The sequence below is a fragment of the Mya arenaria genome, chromosome 8 (genome assembly GCF_026914265.1).
Source record: "Mya arenaria isolate MELC-2E11 chromosome 8, ASM2691426v1".
NCBI classification, from domain to species: Eukaryota; Metazoa; Mollusca; class Bivalvia; order Myida; family Myidae; genus Mya; species Mya arenaria.
The window spans coordinates 46,575,093-46,594,072 of NC_069129.1; the positions used below are offsets into that span (position 1 = coordinate 46,575,093).

The 18,980-nt window shown below is 35.1% G+C and overlaps 1 protein-coding gene across 1 annotated transcript; it reads left to right on the forward strand.

Moving 5' to 3' along the window:
• Positions 1-6,541: 6,541 nt before the first annotated feature.
• Positions 6,542-9,447, forward strand: LOC128244264 (uncharacterized). The gene is made up of 2 exons (XM_052962281.1): positions 6,542-7,448; positions 8,633-9,447. The coding sequence occupies exons 1-2, from the start codon at positions 6,542-6,544 to the stop codon at positions 9,445-9,447; spliced, it is 1,722 nt and encodes a 573-aa protein (XP_052818241.1).
• Positions 9,448-18,980: the final 9,533 nt, after the last annotated feature.

The window sequence follows — 18,980 nt, forward strand, 5'->3', positions numbered from 1 at the left end:
TGTATGTGTATGCAAGTTATACACATTTTATCATAATATGCATTTGGGCTTTGAGAAGATAAACAAGCCCCATTTCTGATTAGGCATAAATAATTGATGCATCTTATACAGTTCATTTATAAGTAAAGCGTTCACTTAAAATACGAATACTTTAAAGACCTTTGAATATCATCATAAGTTAAAATTATTTGATGACTCATATGGTGATTAAATAACATTCAATACATTATTTGATCACTAAAAAAGGAGATGTAATTTTATAAATGTTATATGTTTGTTATCCGCTAAGTTCATGAACTAGTAAATACTTTTTAAACAAGAAACTGTGTTGCCTTTGTACTTACCTAATTGTAACTAAGGGACACAAATCTTGATTTACTGCAGTATAATTCCACATTGTAGTTATCCATACTGAAATACTGAATTATATGTTTCATATATAGCTATGTGCGTAGTACTGTATTTTACTTAATGCGTTGATATGAGTTAATAAAAATGTATTTCCCTTTGAGACTTATAAATCGAATACATTCTGCATGTTGCTGATATATGAGATATTTGATAATAACTATTCTTTTTTATTCATATATTTTGAAAATAACCATTTCAATCATAAATTGTAATGTTCTGGAAATATATACGACTGTATATGCCACTTCCCGCCACGGACACACGGACGTACTGGGAGTGCAGCTCCGCTTCATGGACCACACGCTCACGGAGGAATATCACCGGTTGTTGGTTGTTTGTAAAATATATTCATACCGATGAATATTGTATGTTCTGGTACATACTTTTTTCTCTGCACAAATTTAAATTTGATTTAAAATGTCTGTGTAACAGTGTATTTTCTGATTTTAAGTAAGTGTATGAATAACTTCCATACAGCATGAGTCGTAATGTACTACCACACAGAATGTGTCATCATGTACTACTACACGGTATGTGTCTTAATGTACTGCTACACAGTGAATGCCATCATGTTCTACTACACAGTATGTGTCTTAAAGTACTACCACACAGTATGTGTCTTAGTGTATTTCCACATAATATGTGTTTTAATGTACTACTACACAGTATGTGTTCTAATGTACTACCACACAGTAGGTGTCTAACTTTACTTCTGCATAGTGTGTATCTGAATGACCTACCACACATTATGTGTTTTATTGTACTACCACACCGTAGGTGCCTTAATGTACTACTGCACAGTGTGTGTCTTAATGCACTTCCACATAGTATGTGTCTAAATGAGCTACCAAACAGAATGCACCCTAATGTACTACTACACAGTAAGTGTCTTAATGTACTATACACAGTATGTGTCTTAATGTACTACTACACAGTTTGTGTCTTAATGTACTACTACACAGTATGTGTCCAAATGTACTACTACACAGTATGTGTCTTAATGTACTATTACACAGTATGTGTCCAAATGTACTACTACACAGTAAGTGTCTTAATGTACTACTACACAGTTTGTGTCTAAATGTACTACTACACAGTTTGTGTCTTAATGTACTACTACACAGTATGTGTCTTAATGTACTACTACACAGTAAGTGTCTTAATGTACTACTACACAGTATGTGTCTTAATGTACTACTACACAGTATGTGTCTTAATGTACTACTACACAGTATGTGTCTTAATGTACTGCTACACAGTATGTGTCCAAATGTACTACCAAACAGAATGTACCCTCATGTACTACTACACAGTATGTGTCTTGATGTACTACCAAACATAATGTGCCCTCATATACTACTACACAGTATGTGTTTTAATGTACTATTACACAGTATGTGTTTTAATGTACTACCACACAGTATGTGTCTTGATGTACTACCAAACAGAATGTGCCCTCATATACTACTACACAGTATGTGTTTTAATGTAATACCACACAGTATGTGTTTTAATGTATTACTACACAGTATATGTCTTAATCAGCTACCAAACAGAATGTGCCCTCATGTACTACTACACAGTATGTGTCTTAATGTACTACTACACAGTATGTGTCTTAATGTACTGCCACACTGTATGTATCTTAATGTACTGCCACACAGTATGTGTCTTAATGTACTACTACACAGTATGTGTCTTAATGTACTGCCACACAGTATGTGTCTTAATGAGCTACCAAACAAAATGTGCCCTCATGTACTACTACACAGATGGGTCTTAATATACTACTACACAGTATTTGTCCTCATGTACATTACAGCAAATTATGTCTTTTAATGTATGACTACAGAGTATGTGTCTTAATGTACTAATACACAGTATGTGTTTTAATGTACTACTAAACAGTTTGTGTCTTAATGAACTACTTCATAGTATGTGTATAAGTGAACTACCAGACAGTATGTGTCTTAATGTGTCAATAAACAGTATGTGTCTCAATGTACTACCACACAGTCATAATGTACTATTGCACAGTATGTATCTAGTGTGCTAAAATACAGTTTGTGTCTGAATGTAGTATAACACAGTAGGTGTCTGAATGAAGTACAACCAGTAGATGCCTTAATGTACTATCACACAGTATGTGTCTTAATGTGCTTCCACACAGTGTGTGTCTTAATGTGTTGCAACACAGTATGAGTCTTAAGAAATGTACTACCAAACAGTATGTGTCGTAATATACTACTACACAGTATGTGTCTTAATGTACTACAACACATGCAATTGAATTAGACTTGTTATCCACGATGTTTATGATCGTCCATGATCCCCGGGAATGTGTGAGGTGAGTGGAGAGGAGTTGAGAGGGTAGAATGGAATGGGGGGGGGGCAAAGATAGTGAAAATGTAAGGGGTAATAGGTGTAGATATATGAGAGGGAAAGGGGAATGAGAGGGGAGAGTAAGAGGGAAAATTGAACGAGTTAATTGACAGTGAAAGAGATATAAACATAAGTGAGGGGAGACGGACAGCGGAAAGGGATGTTGAGAATGGATGGGGATATTGAGAGTGTAAAATGGGTAAAGGGAGAGAGACAGAGATTGCATATGAAAAGTGGAAGGTGGGAGTGAGGGAAATTTCGAAGAGAAGTGGAAGATTGAGAGGATAAATGGATACGGGAAAATAAGATTTAAGAGGAAAGATGTATATGGGAAAGCGGGAGTAATAGGGGATAGGAGAGATGGAGGGTAAACGAGAATAATTAGTGAGAGAGGTGGGATAGTGATGCGTCAAAATACGCTAAAAATCTCGTCTTAGAAAAGTTTATATGTGGTTTTTGTGAAAACTTAAACGTTGTCAGTATTTAGATTACTTTAAACAATTTATATTTAACAACGATTGTGAAGGAAGCTATGATAGCTAAGTCACTCTCGTTGGCACGATGTTGCGCGAGAGTGTGTGTTGTGGGGGAAACCGGAGTACCCGGAGAAAACCCACTTGTCTGGCTTGGTGACCACTAACGAAACTCACATGCGCCAAGGCCAGGAATCGAACCCGGGTCGCCTTGAATATAGCATCCTTTCCTTTACTAAGCGTTCTGTCCTTTTATATTTTATGATGATTTTGCTAATTTACATTATCTTTAAAACCGTTTTTGGCGAACACGTTTTTGGCTGACTCCGACTTGGCATGTGACTTCATTTTCTTCAAATATTTTACATTTTCAAATCATTTGGAAGAAAAGATAAGCAGATACAAGTTGCTTTTATTCTTAATAATGTTTTCCTTATTTGTTCCCAGTTTTAGTACAATGATGCTTTTTATTATAAAACTCTGTGAGCACACAGCTTTAAACCTTTTATTTTATAAGGCAGACTGTGTGGGATGTTTATAGATGACTGCATCGTATCTTTGAAAAGTTTTTGCATTAGGTGCTCTGAATTGTTTTCCTCCGTCTAAAGATAGAGTTGGGATCTCTTATCATAGAAGTACTTGGGGTTTACCTATACGTTTATTATTTATTTTTTTATTGATTTTTAAGTTTCCTCAAGTTAATGCATACTTTGATAAGATTTACCTTCTGCGTTTTATCTTTATTAAGGATGGTTGGGATAAGAGTGAGGTTTGTACACATTAACTGGTTTAAACGGGAGTAGGACTTTTCAACCCCTTCTCAAATCGAAGACTTTTCAACCCTTAGACTTTTCAACCCCTATTTTAAAGACTTTTCAACCCCTACCTGTTTGGACTTTTCAACCCCTAGTTGAAATATTTTGATAGCCATATTGAAGACTTTTCAACCTCTATATCAAAGACTTTTCAACCCCTATTATTTTTGTCAGCCAGGTGTTGTCTTTTTCATTGTTTTTGCAACAAACTTAACCAAATGTTATTGAAATACAATTAAAGATTTGTTTGGCTTATTTGTTACACTTTTCTCCAAAGTATTGGATGAAAGAAAATAAATGCAAAGAAGAATTTACGGAACATTCTCCTTTTTGTGCCTGTAGAATGCCAATAAAAACCTGAACTTGAAAATTTATAAAACTTTCATTGCTTTTAAAAAAGGTCAACAGTGGAAACTTTTTTGTAGTACCATATTGATATTTTAGTACAGTTTGATTATAGTTCTGTATAATGTATTATCTTAAAATTCAGAGTTTGTGGGTATAATTAAATAAAATATATTTTTTGTTTGGTTTTAAATCCTGAAAATCATACACAAAATGTATCAAGCTGCCCATAGATCGGAATGATGGCCATGATATTAGAACCTTAATTAACTGTCACTTTCAAGTTACTATAACCTCAATAAAGGTGTTATGAAGCCCCTTAATCCCATAGGAATTTATGACCATGTCACACATGTTGCCCATTAATGAATGTGCGACCTTCATTCCATTCTTTAATTGCATATATGAAAAGACAATACAATGCTTATAGCATTTTTTTACATGTTACGATGTATACCACTTTATAATAGAATGTCCTTACTTTTTTAAACTGAGAAACGTTAATAAAATCATATGTTACACTAATGTAATTTGAAAGCATTTGGAACTCAATCTATAATACATTTTAACATCTTTGAACTCAATGTATACTTTGGTATTTCTTAAACATTGTCTGCTAAATCTAGATATTTTGAAATATTATGAAGAATTTTATTTAAAGTTCAACTCATTTTATTGTCTTTTTTATTGATAACAAAATGTTTAAAAAAAGTGTTTAAAAAATAAAAGAAAAACAAACGCTGTTTCAATTAATTTATGGAGCAGTACCATGCACATAATATATTGTGTGAGGATTTCCTGAGGGAGATAGGGAAGATTTAATGGCTAAGTGACTAAATAGCTAAATGGACAGTCGAGCATTTTTTTTATTTATTTCAATGTAAATATTTAATGAATTATAGTATTATTATGTGTTTCAAGTATGTATATTTTGAATGTATTACATATTTTTTTGTCTGTTATATTTTTAGTCTTAATATATTCTTGATTTTTAAAAGAAATTTCAAAATAAATTATTTACTGTTGTAGTTATTTTCTTAAAAAGGTGATAAATTAAGGGGTTTATTAGGGGTTGAAAAGTCTTTGTTTAAGGTGGGGTTGAAAAGTCTTAGCACTTTTAGGGGTTGAAATGACAAAGGGGTTGAAAAGTCTTTGATTTCACAAATGACAAAGGGGTTGAAAAGTCTTGTGGTTGAAAAGTCTGACAGCCGTTTAAACCCCTAATAAATTTACATTTTACTGACCGTTCCAAGGCGGTACCTAACAATTATTGATAAACATACATATTTTTGTATATACATAGTATATATGCACTGTGCTGTTTGTGGAGATTTGTGTTGTTCCACTATGTTTCTTGTTTGTGATTTTGTGTTCTATGTCTTTGGCGTTTGCCCAGTGCGACTAACCCGGGTTTATGTTTAAAATTTTTACTACTGAGCTTGTTTCTGTAGCTTTTTGCACATATATTGGTGAAAAGCGAGTGCGCTAACCACTGTGCTTACCGGACAAGTATTTAGATTAGTAGATAAATATACAAATCTATGTATTGCAATTTTCGATATGAAATTTGAGTTATCACTTATAGATAATTTAGGGAAATACATGCATATATCTATCTATTTGTGTTATCTTTACAGTAGTAATCTAAGGTCGGGTTTAAGGGGTCTTATTACTATCATTTATCATTTAAAGATGTCCCGAGTCGTTATGATTACTGTCTTTAGTTGATAATAATTATCATGTTTTAACTTGATGAAATCATAAAAGGATTGAATAAATACTTTTTTGTTGGTTCTAACGAACACCTGAATCAAGGTAAACATTATTTTGATGCCTTTTTGTGCATTTTTCGATACAACCGACGTTATACAAGTACCATGTTTATCTTTTTGAGAGGGAACAATAACAAAATAACGCAATATATTTTTTAAAACGGAGCTCTAAATCAGACAGAACTTCAATCACTGCTTTCGTTTTGAAGAAGATATCTTTTGACAAAATATAATATGTATGTGTAAGGTCTGTTAGTTGATTTGATCGTAGCTAAAGGTTTGCGTTTTCGTTTGTATCAACCAGTTAGGGTATATAAGCGATTCATATATTTCGTATCCATAGATGGAGTCACACGGAAAGAGGCGTGACTCTGACATTGACAAGGATTCCGCTGACGCCATAGTCTTCTGTCAGCCGTGTGGCGAGGGCGGTAAATGCGCTGTGGCCCAGGGATTCTGTCCAACCTGCGAGGAGTACATCTGTGCTCCCTGTATCGAATACCATAATAGATTGAAGATCTCCAAGAACCACATTCTGCTACCCAAAGACAAGATGCCGACCTTCTACCCATCCACCAAACAGTCAGCTATCAGCGACACCGAATATTGTAAACTACATCCGACAGAGATGATCAAGTTTTACTGCCCGAACCACTGTGACCTTGGCTGTTGTTACTGTGTCGAACTCGACCATCGCAGCTGTAAAGTCGATTACATTGCTGAAGTGGCTACAGATTTTGTAATCGGAAACGAATTCAGAGAGCTTGGACCAGCGATTAAACAAGAAGACGATATTCTATCTGGGTACATAAGTAATGTCAAGGAGCTTTTGGGTGAAGTTGAAAACCAGTCTAAAGATGAGATCGACAGACTAAGGAAGTTCCGGGAAGATATAAACACCTACCTAGACCGCCGCGAGAAGGAAATGCTCGACCACCTCCAGAGAGTGAAGAACGAGGATGAAAACGTGCTGACTGCATTTATGACCGATTGTCAGTCAAAGAAATCGGATCTTGAGGTCATTTGGACGGAGATGTGTACCGAAAACGTATCGGTAAACCAGCGGTTCGTTGCAGCAATGAAAGCCCAGAAGGAGCTACGGGAGATAAAAAATGTGATGGTAAAAAAGGCTGGCATGATGACTGCCCGCGAGTGCCGGTTTACTAAGGACTCGGACACGGAGCGTCTTCTGGGATCGAATATTGGCCTCGGAACACTGGACGTTGTGGAAGGGTTTCGTAGGGGACTGGGTACGGTAAATTATGATATCATCTTAACCTTTAAAACATGTCAAATGTTTACATTTTATCCAGATAGCATTGCCTTAGTGACGTCAACGGTGTTCATCCTCATAATTGTCCCTCTTAGCTATTTCTAAAATAAAATAAACACAAAGTAAAAAATGGGTAAACAGGCCTTAAAATCAAACAAATCGTAGATGAATTTCTACGGTACGGAGAACTTGGCGTCATTCGGTACGCATAATTTCAAAATAGTATGTGTTGCTGAAAAATAGGGAATATAAAAGGAATGAGTATTTAAAACACAAGGGTAGGGGGTGTTTCACTTTCTGATATACATATCGGTCAATGCAGAGTATTGTTATACCCCGAAGGTGGGCATATTACAATCGCACCGTCCGTCGACCCGTTCGTCCAATTTTCCGTGTCCTGTCAGTAATTAAGTCATTCAGCAAGGGTTTTTAAAATACCCTCATCCCTACCTCAAAGTTCACACTTACAGCTTTACTATTGTGGAAACCATGCATGTATGCGTAAACAGTATATAGGTGTTTGAGCTATAAATTGATCATGCACGAAGGCATTTAGATGTGTTCGGTACATTAAGGTGATGCGCTGTATACAAGACCCACAACTATGAGTATTTTAGTGATGGTCATCTATTCCTTAGTCACTTGGTACATCCGTAACTACTTTCATTAAGTCGTGCTTTGGAATTTCAGGTCGTCTTCTTTTAATTCGGCAATTTTTCACCGACTGACCCATATTTTGACTGACCCATACTAAATCTCCATAAGACCAATAGGAACGTACTTGTATCTTTAAACATCCTAAATTTGTTGTGTATGTTCATGGTAAATACTAGCTAATGTTTAAATCACACAAATATGTAGCAAACGAACAGAAAAACAATTCATAACGTGAGCCATTTCAGTGAAAATTGTTCCGAAATAGGCTAAACAAAGAATTATTTATCAAATTTTCAAAAGTCTATTGTCGAAAAATGACGTATACTATAGTTAGCAGAAACTCCAATATAACATGTTTATGCTTTCTGTGTACCATCGATTTTTCTTATTGTTTGTGAACCTGAAACATAATCAGTATTGGGGTTGTAAATTGTAAACTACAGGTTTGAATTGTTGTTTAATGCTCAAAGTGAAAACTTGATCTGGTATTTAATTTTGTTTAAGCTCCAGTTCCTGACCTTTCTACTCTGACATGGAAGAAGGAGAAGGACATCAACGTTAGAACGTCGCAAGACAAGAACACCTGCAGTATCACGAGCTCCGCCCTGATCTCTCCAGGTCTATTCCTCCTGACTGACGACAGTAATCACAGTGTCAAACTGGTGGACGCCACCACCCGCACCGTCACGTCCCGCCTGCAACTGCCAGGCGCGCCCTGGGACGTGTGTTTGCTCCCCGGTGACCAGGCCGCTGTCACTCTCCAATACAAGTCCATCATACAACTGATATCGACAAAGGAAGAACGATTGTCGTGTGGAAAGGAAATTAAAATGGCAACAGCGTGTAAGGGTATTGCGTATTACAACAATAGATTATACGTTTCTTACATCTTAGAACCACGTATTGAAGTTATTACATTGGATGGCCATATAATACGAAAATTCCAAAGACTGCTTTTCCAATACCCACAATACCTGACTGTATCAGCTTCTACACCACCAACCCTGTACGTATCTGACTACAATGCCGACACCGTTCTTCAGCTGTCTCAAGACGGGAAGGTCTTAGTAGATTACAGGAACAAGAAGTTAAATCGTCCCGAGTCCGTCGTAGCGGTTGGTCCGGGTCAGCTGCTCGTGTGTGGCAATGGCAGCGACAATGTGATGCTCCTGACTGAGAGGAACGGCACGATGACGGAAATACTGGGTGAGAAGAATAGGCTGACCAGTCCCTACTCTGTGTCCTTCTGTCCTCAAACACGTGCCATCGTTGTCGGGATGTTAGAGAATGACTCATTAAAGGTATTTAATGCAAACTGACAGTGATTTTTCTGTGTCTGGCGGAAATTACTAAGTATTCAATAATGTTTGAGCAATTGAATAGTATATGCAATAATAATTATGTTTGGTTACAGTATTGTTTTTCGAACGATTTTAATGAACATGAGTGACCATTGCTATGCATGTGAAACAGAAGTGGAAAGAATGAATGAATACGGTATTTGTATCATGATGTTTAATGACTTGTAAATCTTACTTATAATGTTAAGCGTAAATAATACAATAAAAGTTTAACTAATAAGTGTTAATATTATACAATAGTTTACAATAACCATTTTTTAGGTGATTTTAATGTTCAATAAATATCACTTTGATTTTACAATATGATTACCATATCTTAAGATAATTTGCAAAATATATTCAATATATTAAGGAGCAGGGGCATAATAATGTTCTCGTTTTAACGTTTAAATTATGTGTATCACATACTTTAAAACCAAGGTTTAAGGCGAAAAAAGTTTTTCTTTTGAGTTATAAACTAGTTACCTAAATTGACTTAAATGTGTTAAACCTGACTAAACCTGAAAGATAATTTGTCGAATTTGGATTTTAAAAATGTGAATAATATATATTTAAAATTGAAATTATTTTTTTCGAAATTGACAGTTCAAATTGTTTTACACTTTAAAATTATCTTTCTTTAGAATTCTGACGACACGTTATTGCCCTTTTCCACAATTTATGTAATCTAGTTGAGCATCGAGATAGCATAAATATTTGTTTTCTGATTAATGTATTTTTTCAAATGTGTATGAATTATTATTAAAGTGTCACTTGAGATATCCTATAAAAACACTTTGTCCAAATGTCACTGATTATTTAGCAAAGTTATATTATTGCGAAACACAATATCACATTAATTGTAGTATAAATGCGTCGTATCTATTTGGGGATGGGAATGTCCTTTTAGAAAGAAAACCCTTTTTATGCATTGTCTGTAATATAAATGTATTGTGTAAGTTTTCCATATCATCTTGTACAAATAAATGTATTTTAAAGCTTTTAAAATCGTCTTTTTATGGTTTTCTGGTTACTCCAGAGTTACATCCTTTAACAGAAAAATGCAGCTGGCGTACTTATTGACTCGGTAAAATCATAATAAGAAGTTCTCAATTGATCACATAAGTGTGCAATTTTTACATCAAAATTGAACTTATGGTTGGTAAGAATATGATAAGCGCTCTTAACAAGCGACACATTCCAAATCAACGGAATGTTATTCATGACGATTTCATGGCTTCATAATTTCATTATTAGGTCTGTTTACGTCCTGGTGTCCGTCTTCTTCTCCAAGAACAGCGATACAAAGTCAACAGCCTGCTCTGAAAGCCGTTTTGATTTCTTCTTAAAAAAGTAATGTGCGTTGTACAAACACAATCAGGACAGAAGTCTTTCTGCCGTGGAAATCATTCGGCGTAAAAGACCAAACTAGACTAAACATTAGTTTTAATGAACAACATGAGGCGCTAAAGGCCAAACTAGACTAAACATTAGCTTCAATGAACAACATGAGGCGCTATAGGCCAAACTAGACTAAACATTAGCTTCAATGAACAAGATGAGGCGCTAAAGGCCAAACTAGACTAAACATTAGCTTCAATGAACAACATGAGGCGATAAAGGCCAAACTATACTAAACATTAGCTTCAATGAACAACATGGGGCGCTAAAGGCCAAACTAGACTAAACATTAGCTTCAATGAACAACATGAGGCGATAAAGGCCAAACTAGACTAAACATTAGCTTCAATGAACAACATGAGGCGCTAAAGGCCAAACTAGACTAAACTAAACTTTCACTGCATTAGTTAACAAGTTGATGTGTGATATGCCAAATTATACTAAACATTAGCTTAAATGCACAACATGAAGCGTTTACTTTTACTGCAAAATGTGGCGTTCAAGGACAAACCGAACTTGGCCTCTATACCTTTAAAAGATCTACTATGGATATATATCTTAAAAGATAAACTTATCTGCTCATTTTTAAATATCAAACCTTTTACCCTGCTATGAATCCCTCATTTTCAAACTGGTTAAACCTTTAACTTTGATAAGATTACCTCATACGCAAACGGGTTAAGCCCCATCACCTGCAATGAATTATTAATATTCAAATGGGTCAAGACTCTTACCCTGCTGTGATCTCTCAAAGGAAATTTGGTCTAACATTTTATAAATTATCAATAATTTCGTAATATCATTGCTATTTTTACAGGTAAACACAAATAAAAAATGTTTGAATGTATGAATTAGAAGAAAATTAATTTCCGTTGTTTGAATATATCGTTATATCCGCTCGGTGGTGGATGATAGAAGGTTTCGTGCACGAGAAATAAAGTGGAACTATCATTACGCTTTGGGCAGTCGACGTTTTAAATTCAATAACTTTTCTTTCGATTGTACATGTACCTGCTATGGCTTATGACGAAAACCGAACAAGATTTAGCTGAGCTAAAGGAACAGAGGCAGGACTATTTATCTCTCAGAGACGAACTTCGTGGTAATTCAGTGAGAGTTGCTTATGACGTTAAGAAATTAAAATCAGGAAAAGACATATCTTGGAAATATACGGGCACAAAAGTGGAGTGCGATTTCAATAGCGAGATTGAAGATATCGCCAAGCAGTCACTCTGGACGTCAGAGCATTTTAAGCCTGAATATTGTTAGCCAGATCCACGGGAACATGTTTTGCCTGTGGTGAATTTAGTCATTTCGGCAAAAACTGTCCTTACACTGCAAGAACCCCAACATCCGCCACAGTTACGTCCGGGGACCAGTCAGCCGTTCGAAAATGAGAGTCCGGTTCCGTTAGTTCTTCAGTATTGAAAAAAAGAGTATAATTATGACTTTGTGAGATTTACACACGATTTTTTAATACAAACAAGGTCAAAAGAATACTATTGTTATGGGCTGGTTAAGAAAGCATGTTCAATTTTGGCGTGATATTGGTTGATTTTATATTCGATGTATTATGGGTATAACATTCCTTTCTGTTCGAAACCTTTTCAATCATTTCACTAGCGCGTATCATTTTATTGAGATATTTAGGCCACACACAGACTTTCTGGGTTTCTCTGTGACTGACAAAAATGGTGCATAATTTAATTATAAATTTTAAGTTTTTCCGTTTGGATTGTAAAGCGCGTGTTACATTATTTTCAAGGTAATACGCCTGTTAGTTAGCTATTGGAGGGGGAAGAACTGGTGTCCATGTTTCTTGATGACGGATTTGGGTGTTCCTTTAATTTTTTTAAACATTGTGTATGGGACAACAAATTAAAGGTGATTTGTTGAGGTCTTGGTTTGTAGCAAATGCCACGAATTGTGTTTGGTACAGTAAAAAAACATTTTGGGGCGTTCTCACAAATGCTAAAAAATCGTTTACACAGATGCTAGCTCTTCAGGCTACAGAGGTTACGGTATTTCGCATGGTATGAGGTCTACGAATGAGTGTCAAAAGTCCTCTACATAGCAGGATTAGTTGCAGTGTTTAGAGTACTGCTTTTAATTATGCACATTCTTGAAAACCTAAGGGTTAAATGGTTAACTGACAATGAGTCTGTAAGTTCCAAAGTCGTCAAAGGTTCTATGAAACCCGACTACAGGGTATTGCTGATAAGATTTTCAAGATATGTATGGGAAAGTCCATTTTACTCGAGATGGAGTCGGTTCTCAAAACGAGTTGGCTGATTATTATTCAAGAATTGTAAATCATGATGACTGGGGTATGTCGTTTCAAACATTGCATTTGTAACAGACAAGAGTTGGCACTTTTGAGGTAGATTGGTTCGCCTCTGAGCACAACGCGAAGTTAAAGACGTTTTATTTCAGATTTAGGACAACACCTTGTACTGGCATTGATGCGTTCACAGAAAACTGGAGCGGATCATTTGGCTGGTTTGTTCCACCCATTTCTTATATCCTGAGAGTTTTAAACAAGATGATAGTTGACAAAGCTTCAGGTATGATTGTTGTGCCATGCTGGAATTCAGCTGTATTTTGGCCATTAATATGTCCGAATGGTAACTTCATTGGTAATGTAATTGCCTGGTTTGATTTGCCGATAAATTAGGAATATTATGTTAAGTGCAAGAATGGAAGTGATATTTTTGGCAACAAATATGTGCATTTTAAAATGGTTGCTTTAAAATATGTTTACAGGTATGTAAATGTTGTTTGTTCAGCTTCCTTGTGGAGCATATTTCGGCACTGGTTGAAAGTAATGTCTGATTAGACATGTTGTTCATGGGATGTCCGTAGTATAGCAGCAAAGCTACCGAGCTTTATAGGAAGCAGACAAGTCGTATAACGTTGCGCAAACGCAGCCGAGTATTAGTGATGTTGTGAATTGCTTGGCGGCATCGCCTTGAGCAATACAACTGAAATGTATCATACATATTGATGTTTGAAATATTACTGAAAGTATGATATCGGTATAATGAAATGTTTATTGATTATGGATTGTTTGTTTCGAACAAGTATATTTTGAATATTTATTGCATTTTGACAGTTGAGTTTTGCTGAGGTCAAAAATGTATTACCGTTGGTTTGATACACGTTTATTTCCAGGCGCATAAGGGTGATATATATGATCATCTTTTGGACGCTATATAACCTCAAGTCACTGATGTTTCGAAGTACTGTTCTTTACTTAGGTCGGGCGATGCAACAGCTGTCGCGAATACTGGACTGAAAGATAGAATGTTAAAGGGAAATGAACGTTGGTCGATTGAAACAGCTAAGGATGGATACGTAAAGGCAAATTAAAATGAAAGTCTACTAGTGTCTTTAAGTTTAGGACTATGAGAGTGTGCATAATTTAATCGGTGAGGTTGTATTTAGTTTGACTGTTCGAATTGTTTATATCAATCCATTAGTATTAATTTTTCCGTCCTTTGATTTTCATTTGGGTGCCCAAGTGCTTAAACCAGTATTAAATTTGAAATGCTTGAAATAATATTGGCGTTCTGAGTTCGTTTTTTTTAAGTTAGATCTAAAGTGTGTTCGTGGAAACCTATTGCTTAATAATACGGATAATGAACGGTGACATTCTTTGAAGTGAATATTTGCAATATATTATTCTAGAGTATAAAACCAATCTTCATTATATGTGTATGGGAATGCAAATTATACATACTATATCATTATATGAAATTAGGGTAAGAGAAGATAAACAACTTAAAACGCTCTTCCCCTTATCTGATTAGACATAAATATTGCATGCATACAGTTAAACAGTTCATTGATAAGAGAAGTTTTAAATTAAAATACGAATTGCTGTACCTTGAAGGCTTTCAATATCATCATTAGTTATGAAATTGTATTTACTCATATGAACATGAGATACCCTTCGATACATTATGACACCTAAATAGAGATGTAAAATACATAACTGTTATATGATTTTCATCATATTAAATGCATTTATTGATAAATATTTTTAAATAATCTGTTGCATATCTATCTAAATGTAACAAAGGGCCACAAATCTTGATAAACTGCAGTTTAGTTCCACGCTTGTAGTTATTCATATTGATAGTGTCTGTAGTATTATGTTTCACTTAATGCTTTGATATGAAGGAATAGACATGAAACACCATGTGAGATATTATCACTCGAACCCATTACGCATATTGCGGTCAAAAATAAACCCACAACGTAACAAACCTACATATTATAATAGTGCTGAAATATTTGAAGGGAGGGCGAAGGTGAAACAGCAATAGCAATCAACGTCGATCATGAGGACGATGCAAATATTTTAGTTAATATTCATGTAATGCAATTTTCATACTTAGAACAGCGTACATCCTGAAAGACATTGTAAATTATCATTACTTGTATTCTACATATTTTGAAAAAAAGGAATTTCAATCATAAATTGTAAATTTTCTCAAAATATTGCTTTCTCTTTAAACTTATCCGTCAATTTGTACCGCATCAACGCCTCAACGGCAGCTCTTTACTCTTCAAAGTGTTTTGTTTGTATCTGCTCATATCTTTCATAAGCTACGATTTAAGTTGATGTGGAACCAAAGCAATCTTTACATGTATGGATCGGGGTAAGAAGTCCGCTAATTCAATAGTAGGGTGCATGTGATAATGAAATTATAATTCAAATCGTTGAAGATGGCAGTCCGTATTGCAACCGATATTTTACACCTTTAAAATGTTTGCTTTCTGTAAATATTCAAATAATATTCTTTATTATCAATTAACTTTAAATTATTCTTCAAATGCTCGGCAGTTGGTCACATTAATCACGATAACTGTTGTTGAATTATATATAATAAATGTACTTCATTGTATGTTGCTTGTACATAAAGACACGGACATGTACTTTTAAGGTTGAATAATTTGTGTAGATATACATGAATATACACTTTAAATCATATTATGTTCTTTATTTTATGTTTCTTGTTATAACCAATATGTATACCAAGAATAATTATTGTGCTCTTTGTAAGTATTTGTCTTAACTGGTGTTAATTAAGCCAAACATTATCATAAAAGCAATTGAAAGGTTTAAAAATTTAAGGTTATACAGTCTTTAGAATTAAAAGGTGTGTAAGTGCATTTAAGATGTAAACATTTGGATTATTTCTATGTTATATGAATATATATTAATTAACTAATAGATTAAAAAAACTACTTGCTATACCAAAACTAAAAACAATAGTTGGCCTTCCCCATCAACATTTGCGCTGTGAAAGGCCTTATTTTTTATAAGTCTACACGACAAATTGAAACGGGTGGACCGAGCCTCCTCACATTCGCGTCATTTTATTTGTTCTAATGCTATTGATTATGTATTATCTATGTATCATGCGTTTCTTAGTTTACTTTCAAATGTTTAATGATTTACGTGCAGAAAAAAACGTATTTGCACATTATTTTTTTATTAACTTCTGCTGAGCATCAATACGTAATATTTTACATCATATATTGTACACACAGGCGGCATTTACGTTAAACGTTATACTGCCGTATAATTTCATATTGTAAATATTCAAACTAAAATACTGAAATGTATATTTCATATATAGCTTTGTCTGTAGTACTGTATTTCACTTAATAATTTTATATGAATTAATAAAAATGTATTTCCCTTTGAGATCTGAAACGGCTCCAATAGAAATCAGCGCCGATCATGACGAATATGCAAGTATTTTAGGTAATAATTGTGCTATGCCATTTTCATACACAGGAAATCATAGCAATTTTGCAAGATATTTGATAATTACTATTCTTATTACTTCAACATATTTTGAAAATAAGAATTTCAATCATCAATTCTTATGTTCTGGAAATATTACCGTTTCCCTTAAAACTTGACTCATCCGTCAATTTGTTTCGCGTCAACGCATCAACGCCTCAACGGCAGCTTTCACTCTTCAAAGTGTTTCGTGTGTAACTGCTCATATCTTTAGAGCGCTACGATTTAATTGACCGGTTGATTTAACCAATGCAATATGTACATGTATGGATCCTTTACGGGAAAATGAGCCCGCCTCTTCAGTAGTAAGGTCCCTGTGATAATGAAATAATACTTCAAATCGCCGATGAAGGCAATCAATGTTTATTTGATGTGAAAAGTCAATTGACAGGCCATTGATAGTGGATCAATAAACAATTTCTTTCCAGGCTTCAAAACCGAAAATACTAAGCTCATTTGCTAACAGTATTATATATCATGTCTGGGGTAAACGCATCCTCGGCAGCCAAGCGTACAATAATATATATAAATAAATGCTACGCTAATGCCGAAGATGGGGTGAAAGGTGAGTCTTGTATTAATATACACTCGTTCACAGTTACAAATTTAGCAGAATTCGAGATGCCTGAACACCGGGTTGAGATGGCGGATGGAAGGGAGCCACGGATGTTAAGGACGCCCTCAATGAATGCATCCTGCTGCCTCTCAAATTCCCCGCCTTGTTCAAGGACATGTGTGTCCCACACAGAGGGGTCCTGTTGCTAGGGGTCAGTGCCGGTGACAATGACATGAAACTAATTATTTGTGTGTAATAATTTTTAGATAACAATTCTTGTCTTAATTGATTCATGTTTCAATAGAAATGTGTCTTAGCTATAAGTTTTAATGTATTATATAAAGTGATGTTAGATGTTAACACGTTTGTCATTCCCTTTCTTCGAGGCTCTTCTTTACACTAATATACGAGTAACACATCTCTTATCGCATATGATAAATCATGAATTGGCAGCATACTTGTAGGCCCAAGGAACCGGAAAGACGCTTCTTGCGCGTGCTCTTAAGACGCAGGCCGGAAGTGACGTCACCTGCTTCTACGTTCACGCATGGTACCTTCTCGGAAAGCACTCAGGCAATCCCGAAACTAAGGAAATCAAGGACTTAAGAATGAAATATTTCCCTGCATAAACATGATATTCGGTGGGAAAAGGATTAATACGTGTGAGGATATGATTTCTGGATTCGATGCAAGTAAATATAGACATATTTAAACGATAATTTAGGTAACAGCCATATTCAATACAAAAAAATTGTTTAAAAGTTACTTAATGAAAACTTTTCTGGCAAATAAACGGTGTTTTTTGTTAATATTTGCGGGGTTTATTTGAATTTAAATTTCTGGACAATATTCAGGTTATCGGCTCAAAATGGGAGAATGAACGGAACCGGAGGGCATACACTGAAATGATAATCGGCGTTTTTTAATATCTCTATAACAGTGGGTAGCTCTGGATGTTTTATAAATCGTAACTACTTAGTGATCCGGCAAGCTAGAATTTAAGATGTGTTTGGATAATAACATTCAATCCTATGTATCGTTTAAAACCGTGACGCGACAAGCAATTAATTACACTAGCCATCTACTCTGTTTCTTTGACGTGTTTGTGGAAGACCTAACTCATTCGCCCTGGAACATTACCCTGGCGTTGTTGAAGAGATTCAGCAAACGTCTGTGTATGCCTCTTCAGGACACGGACGCACGGACGGACATAATGGGCGTTGTTCTGCCTCGTGAACCATAATGTCACGGAGGAGTATCACCGGTTTTTCGCTGTTTGTAATAATTATATATATAATATATATATATATATATGTGTGTGTGTGTCTTAATGTACTAATACACATTATTTTTTTTTTGTACTACTACAAATTATGTGTCTTATTGTATTACAACACAGGATGTGTAGTATTGTACTACTACACAGTATGTGTCTTATTTTACTACTACACAGTATGTGTCTTATTGTCCTACTACACAGTATGTGTCTTAATGTATTGTAACACAGAATGAGTCTTATTAAATGTACTACCAAACGTCATGTGTCTTAATGTACTACTACACATTATGTGTCTTTATGTACTACAACACATGCATTTGAATGGGAGGGTACACTGATCGTGGAAACGTTAGGGGGAATATAAGTATATATATGCGAGGGAAAGGGGAATGAGCGGGGAGAATAAGAGGGAAAATTGAAAAGGTATTTTGACAGTGAGAGAGATATGAACATTAGAG

Excerpts from the sequence above, each read along its gene's own strand:
- LOC128244264 (XM_052962281.1), top strand. The coding sequence starts at position 6,542 with ATGGAGTCACACGGAAAGAGGCGTGACTCTGACATTGACAAGGATTCC. Across the intron at positions 7,449-8,632 it reads AGGGTTTCGTAGGGGACTGG|CTCCAGTTCCTGACCTTTCT; the intron begins GTACGGTAAATT and ends ATTTTGTTTAAG.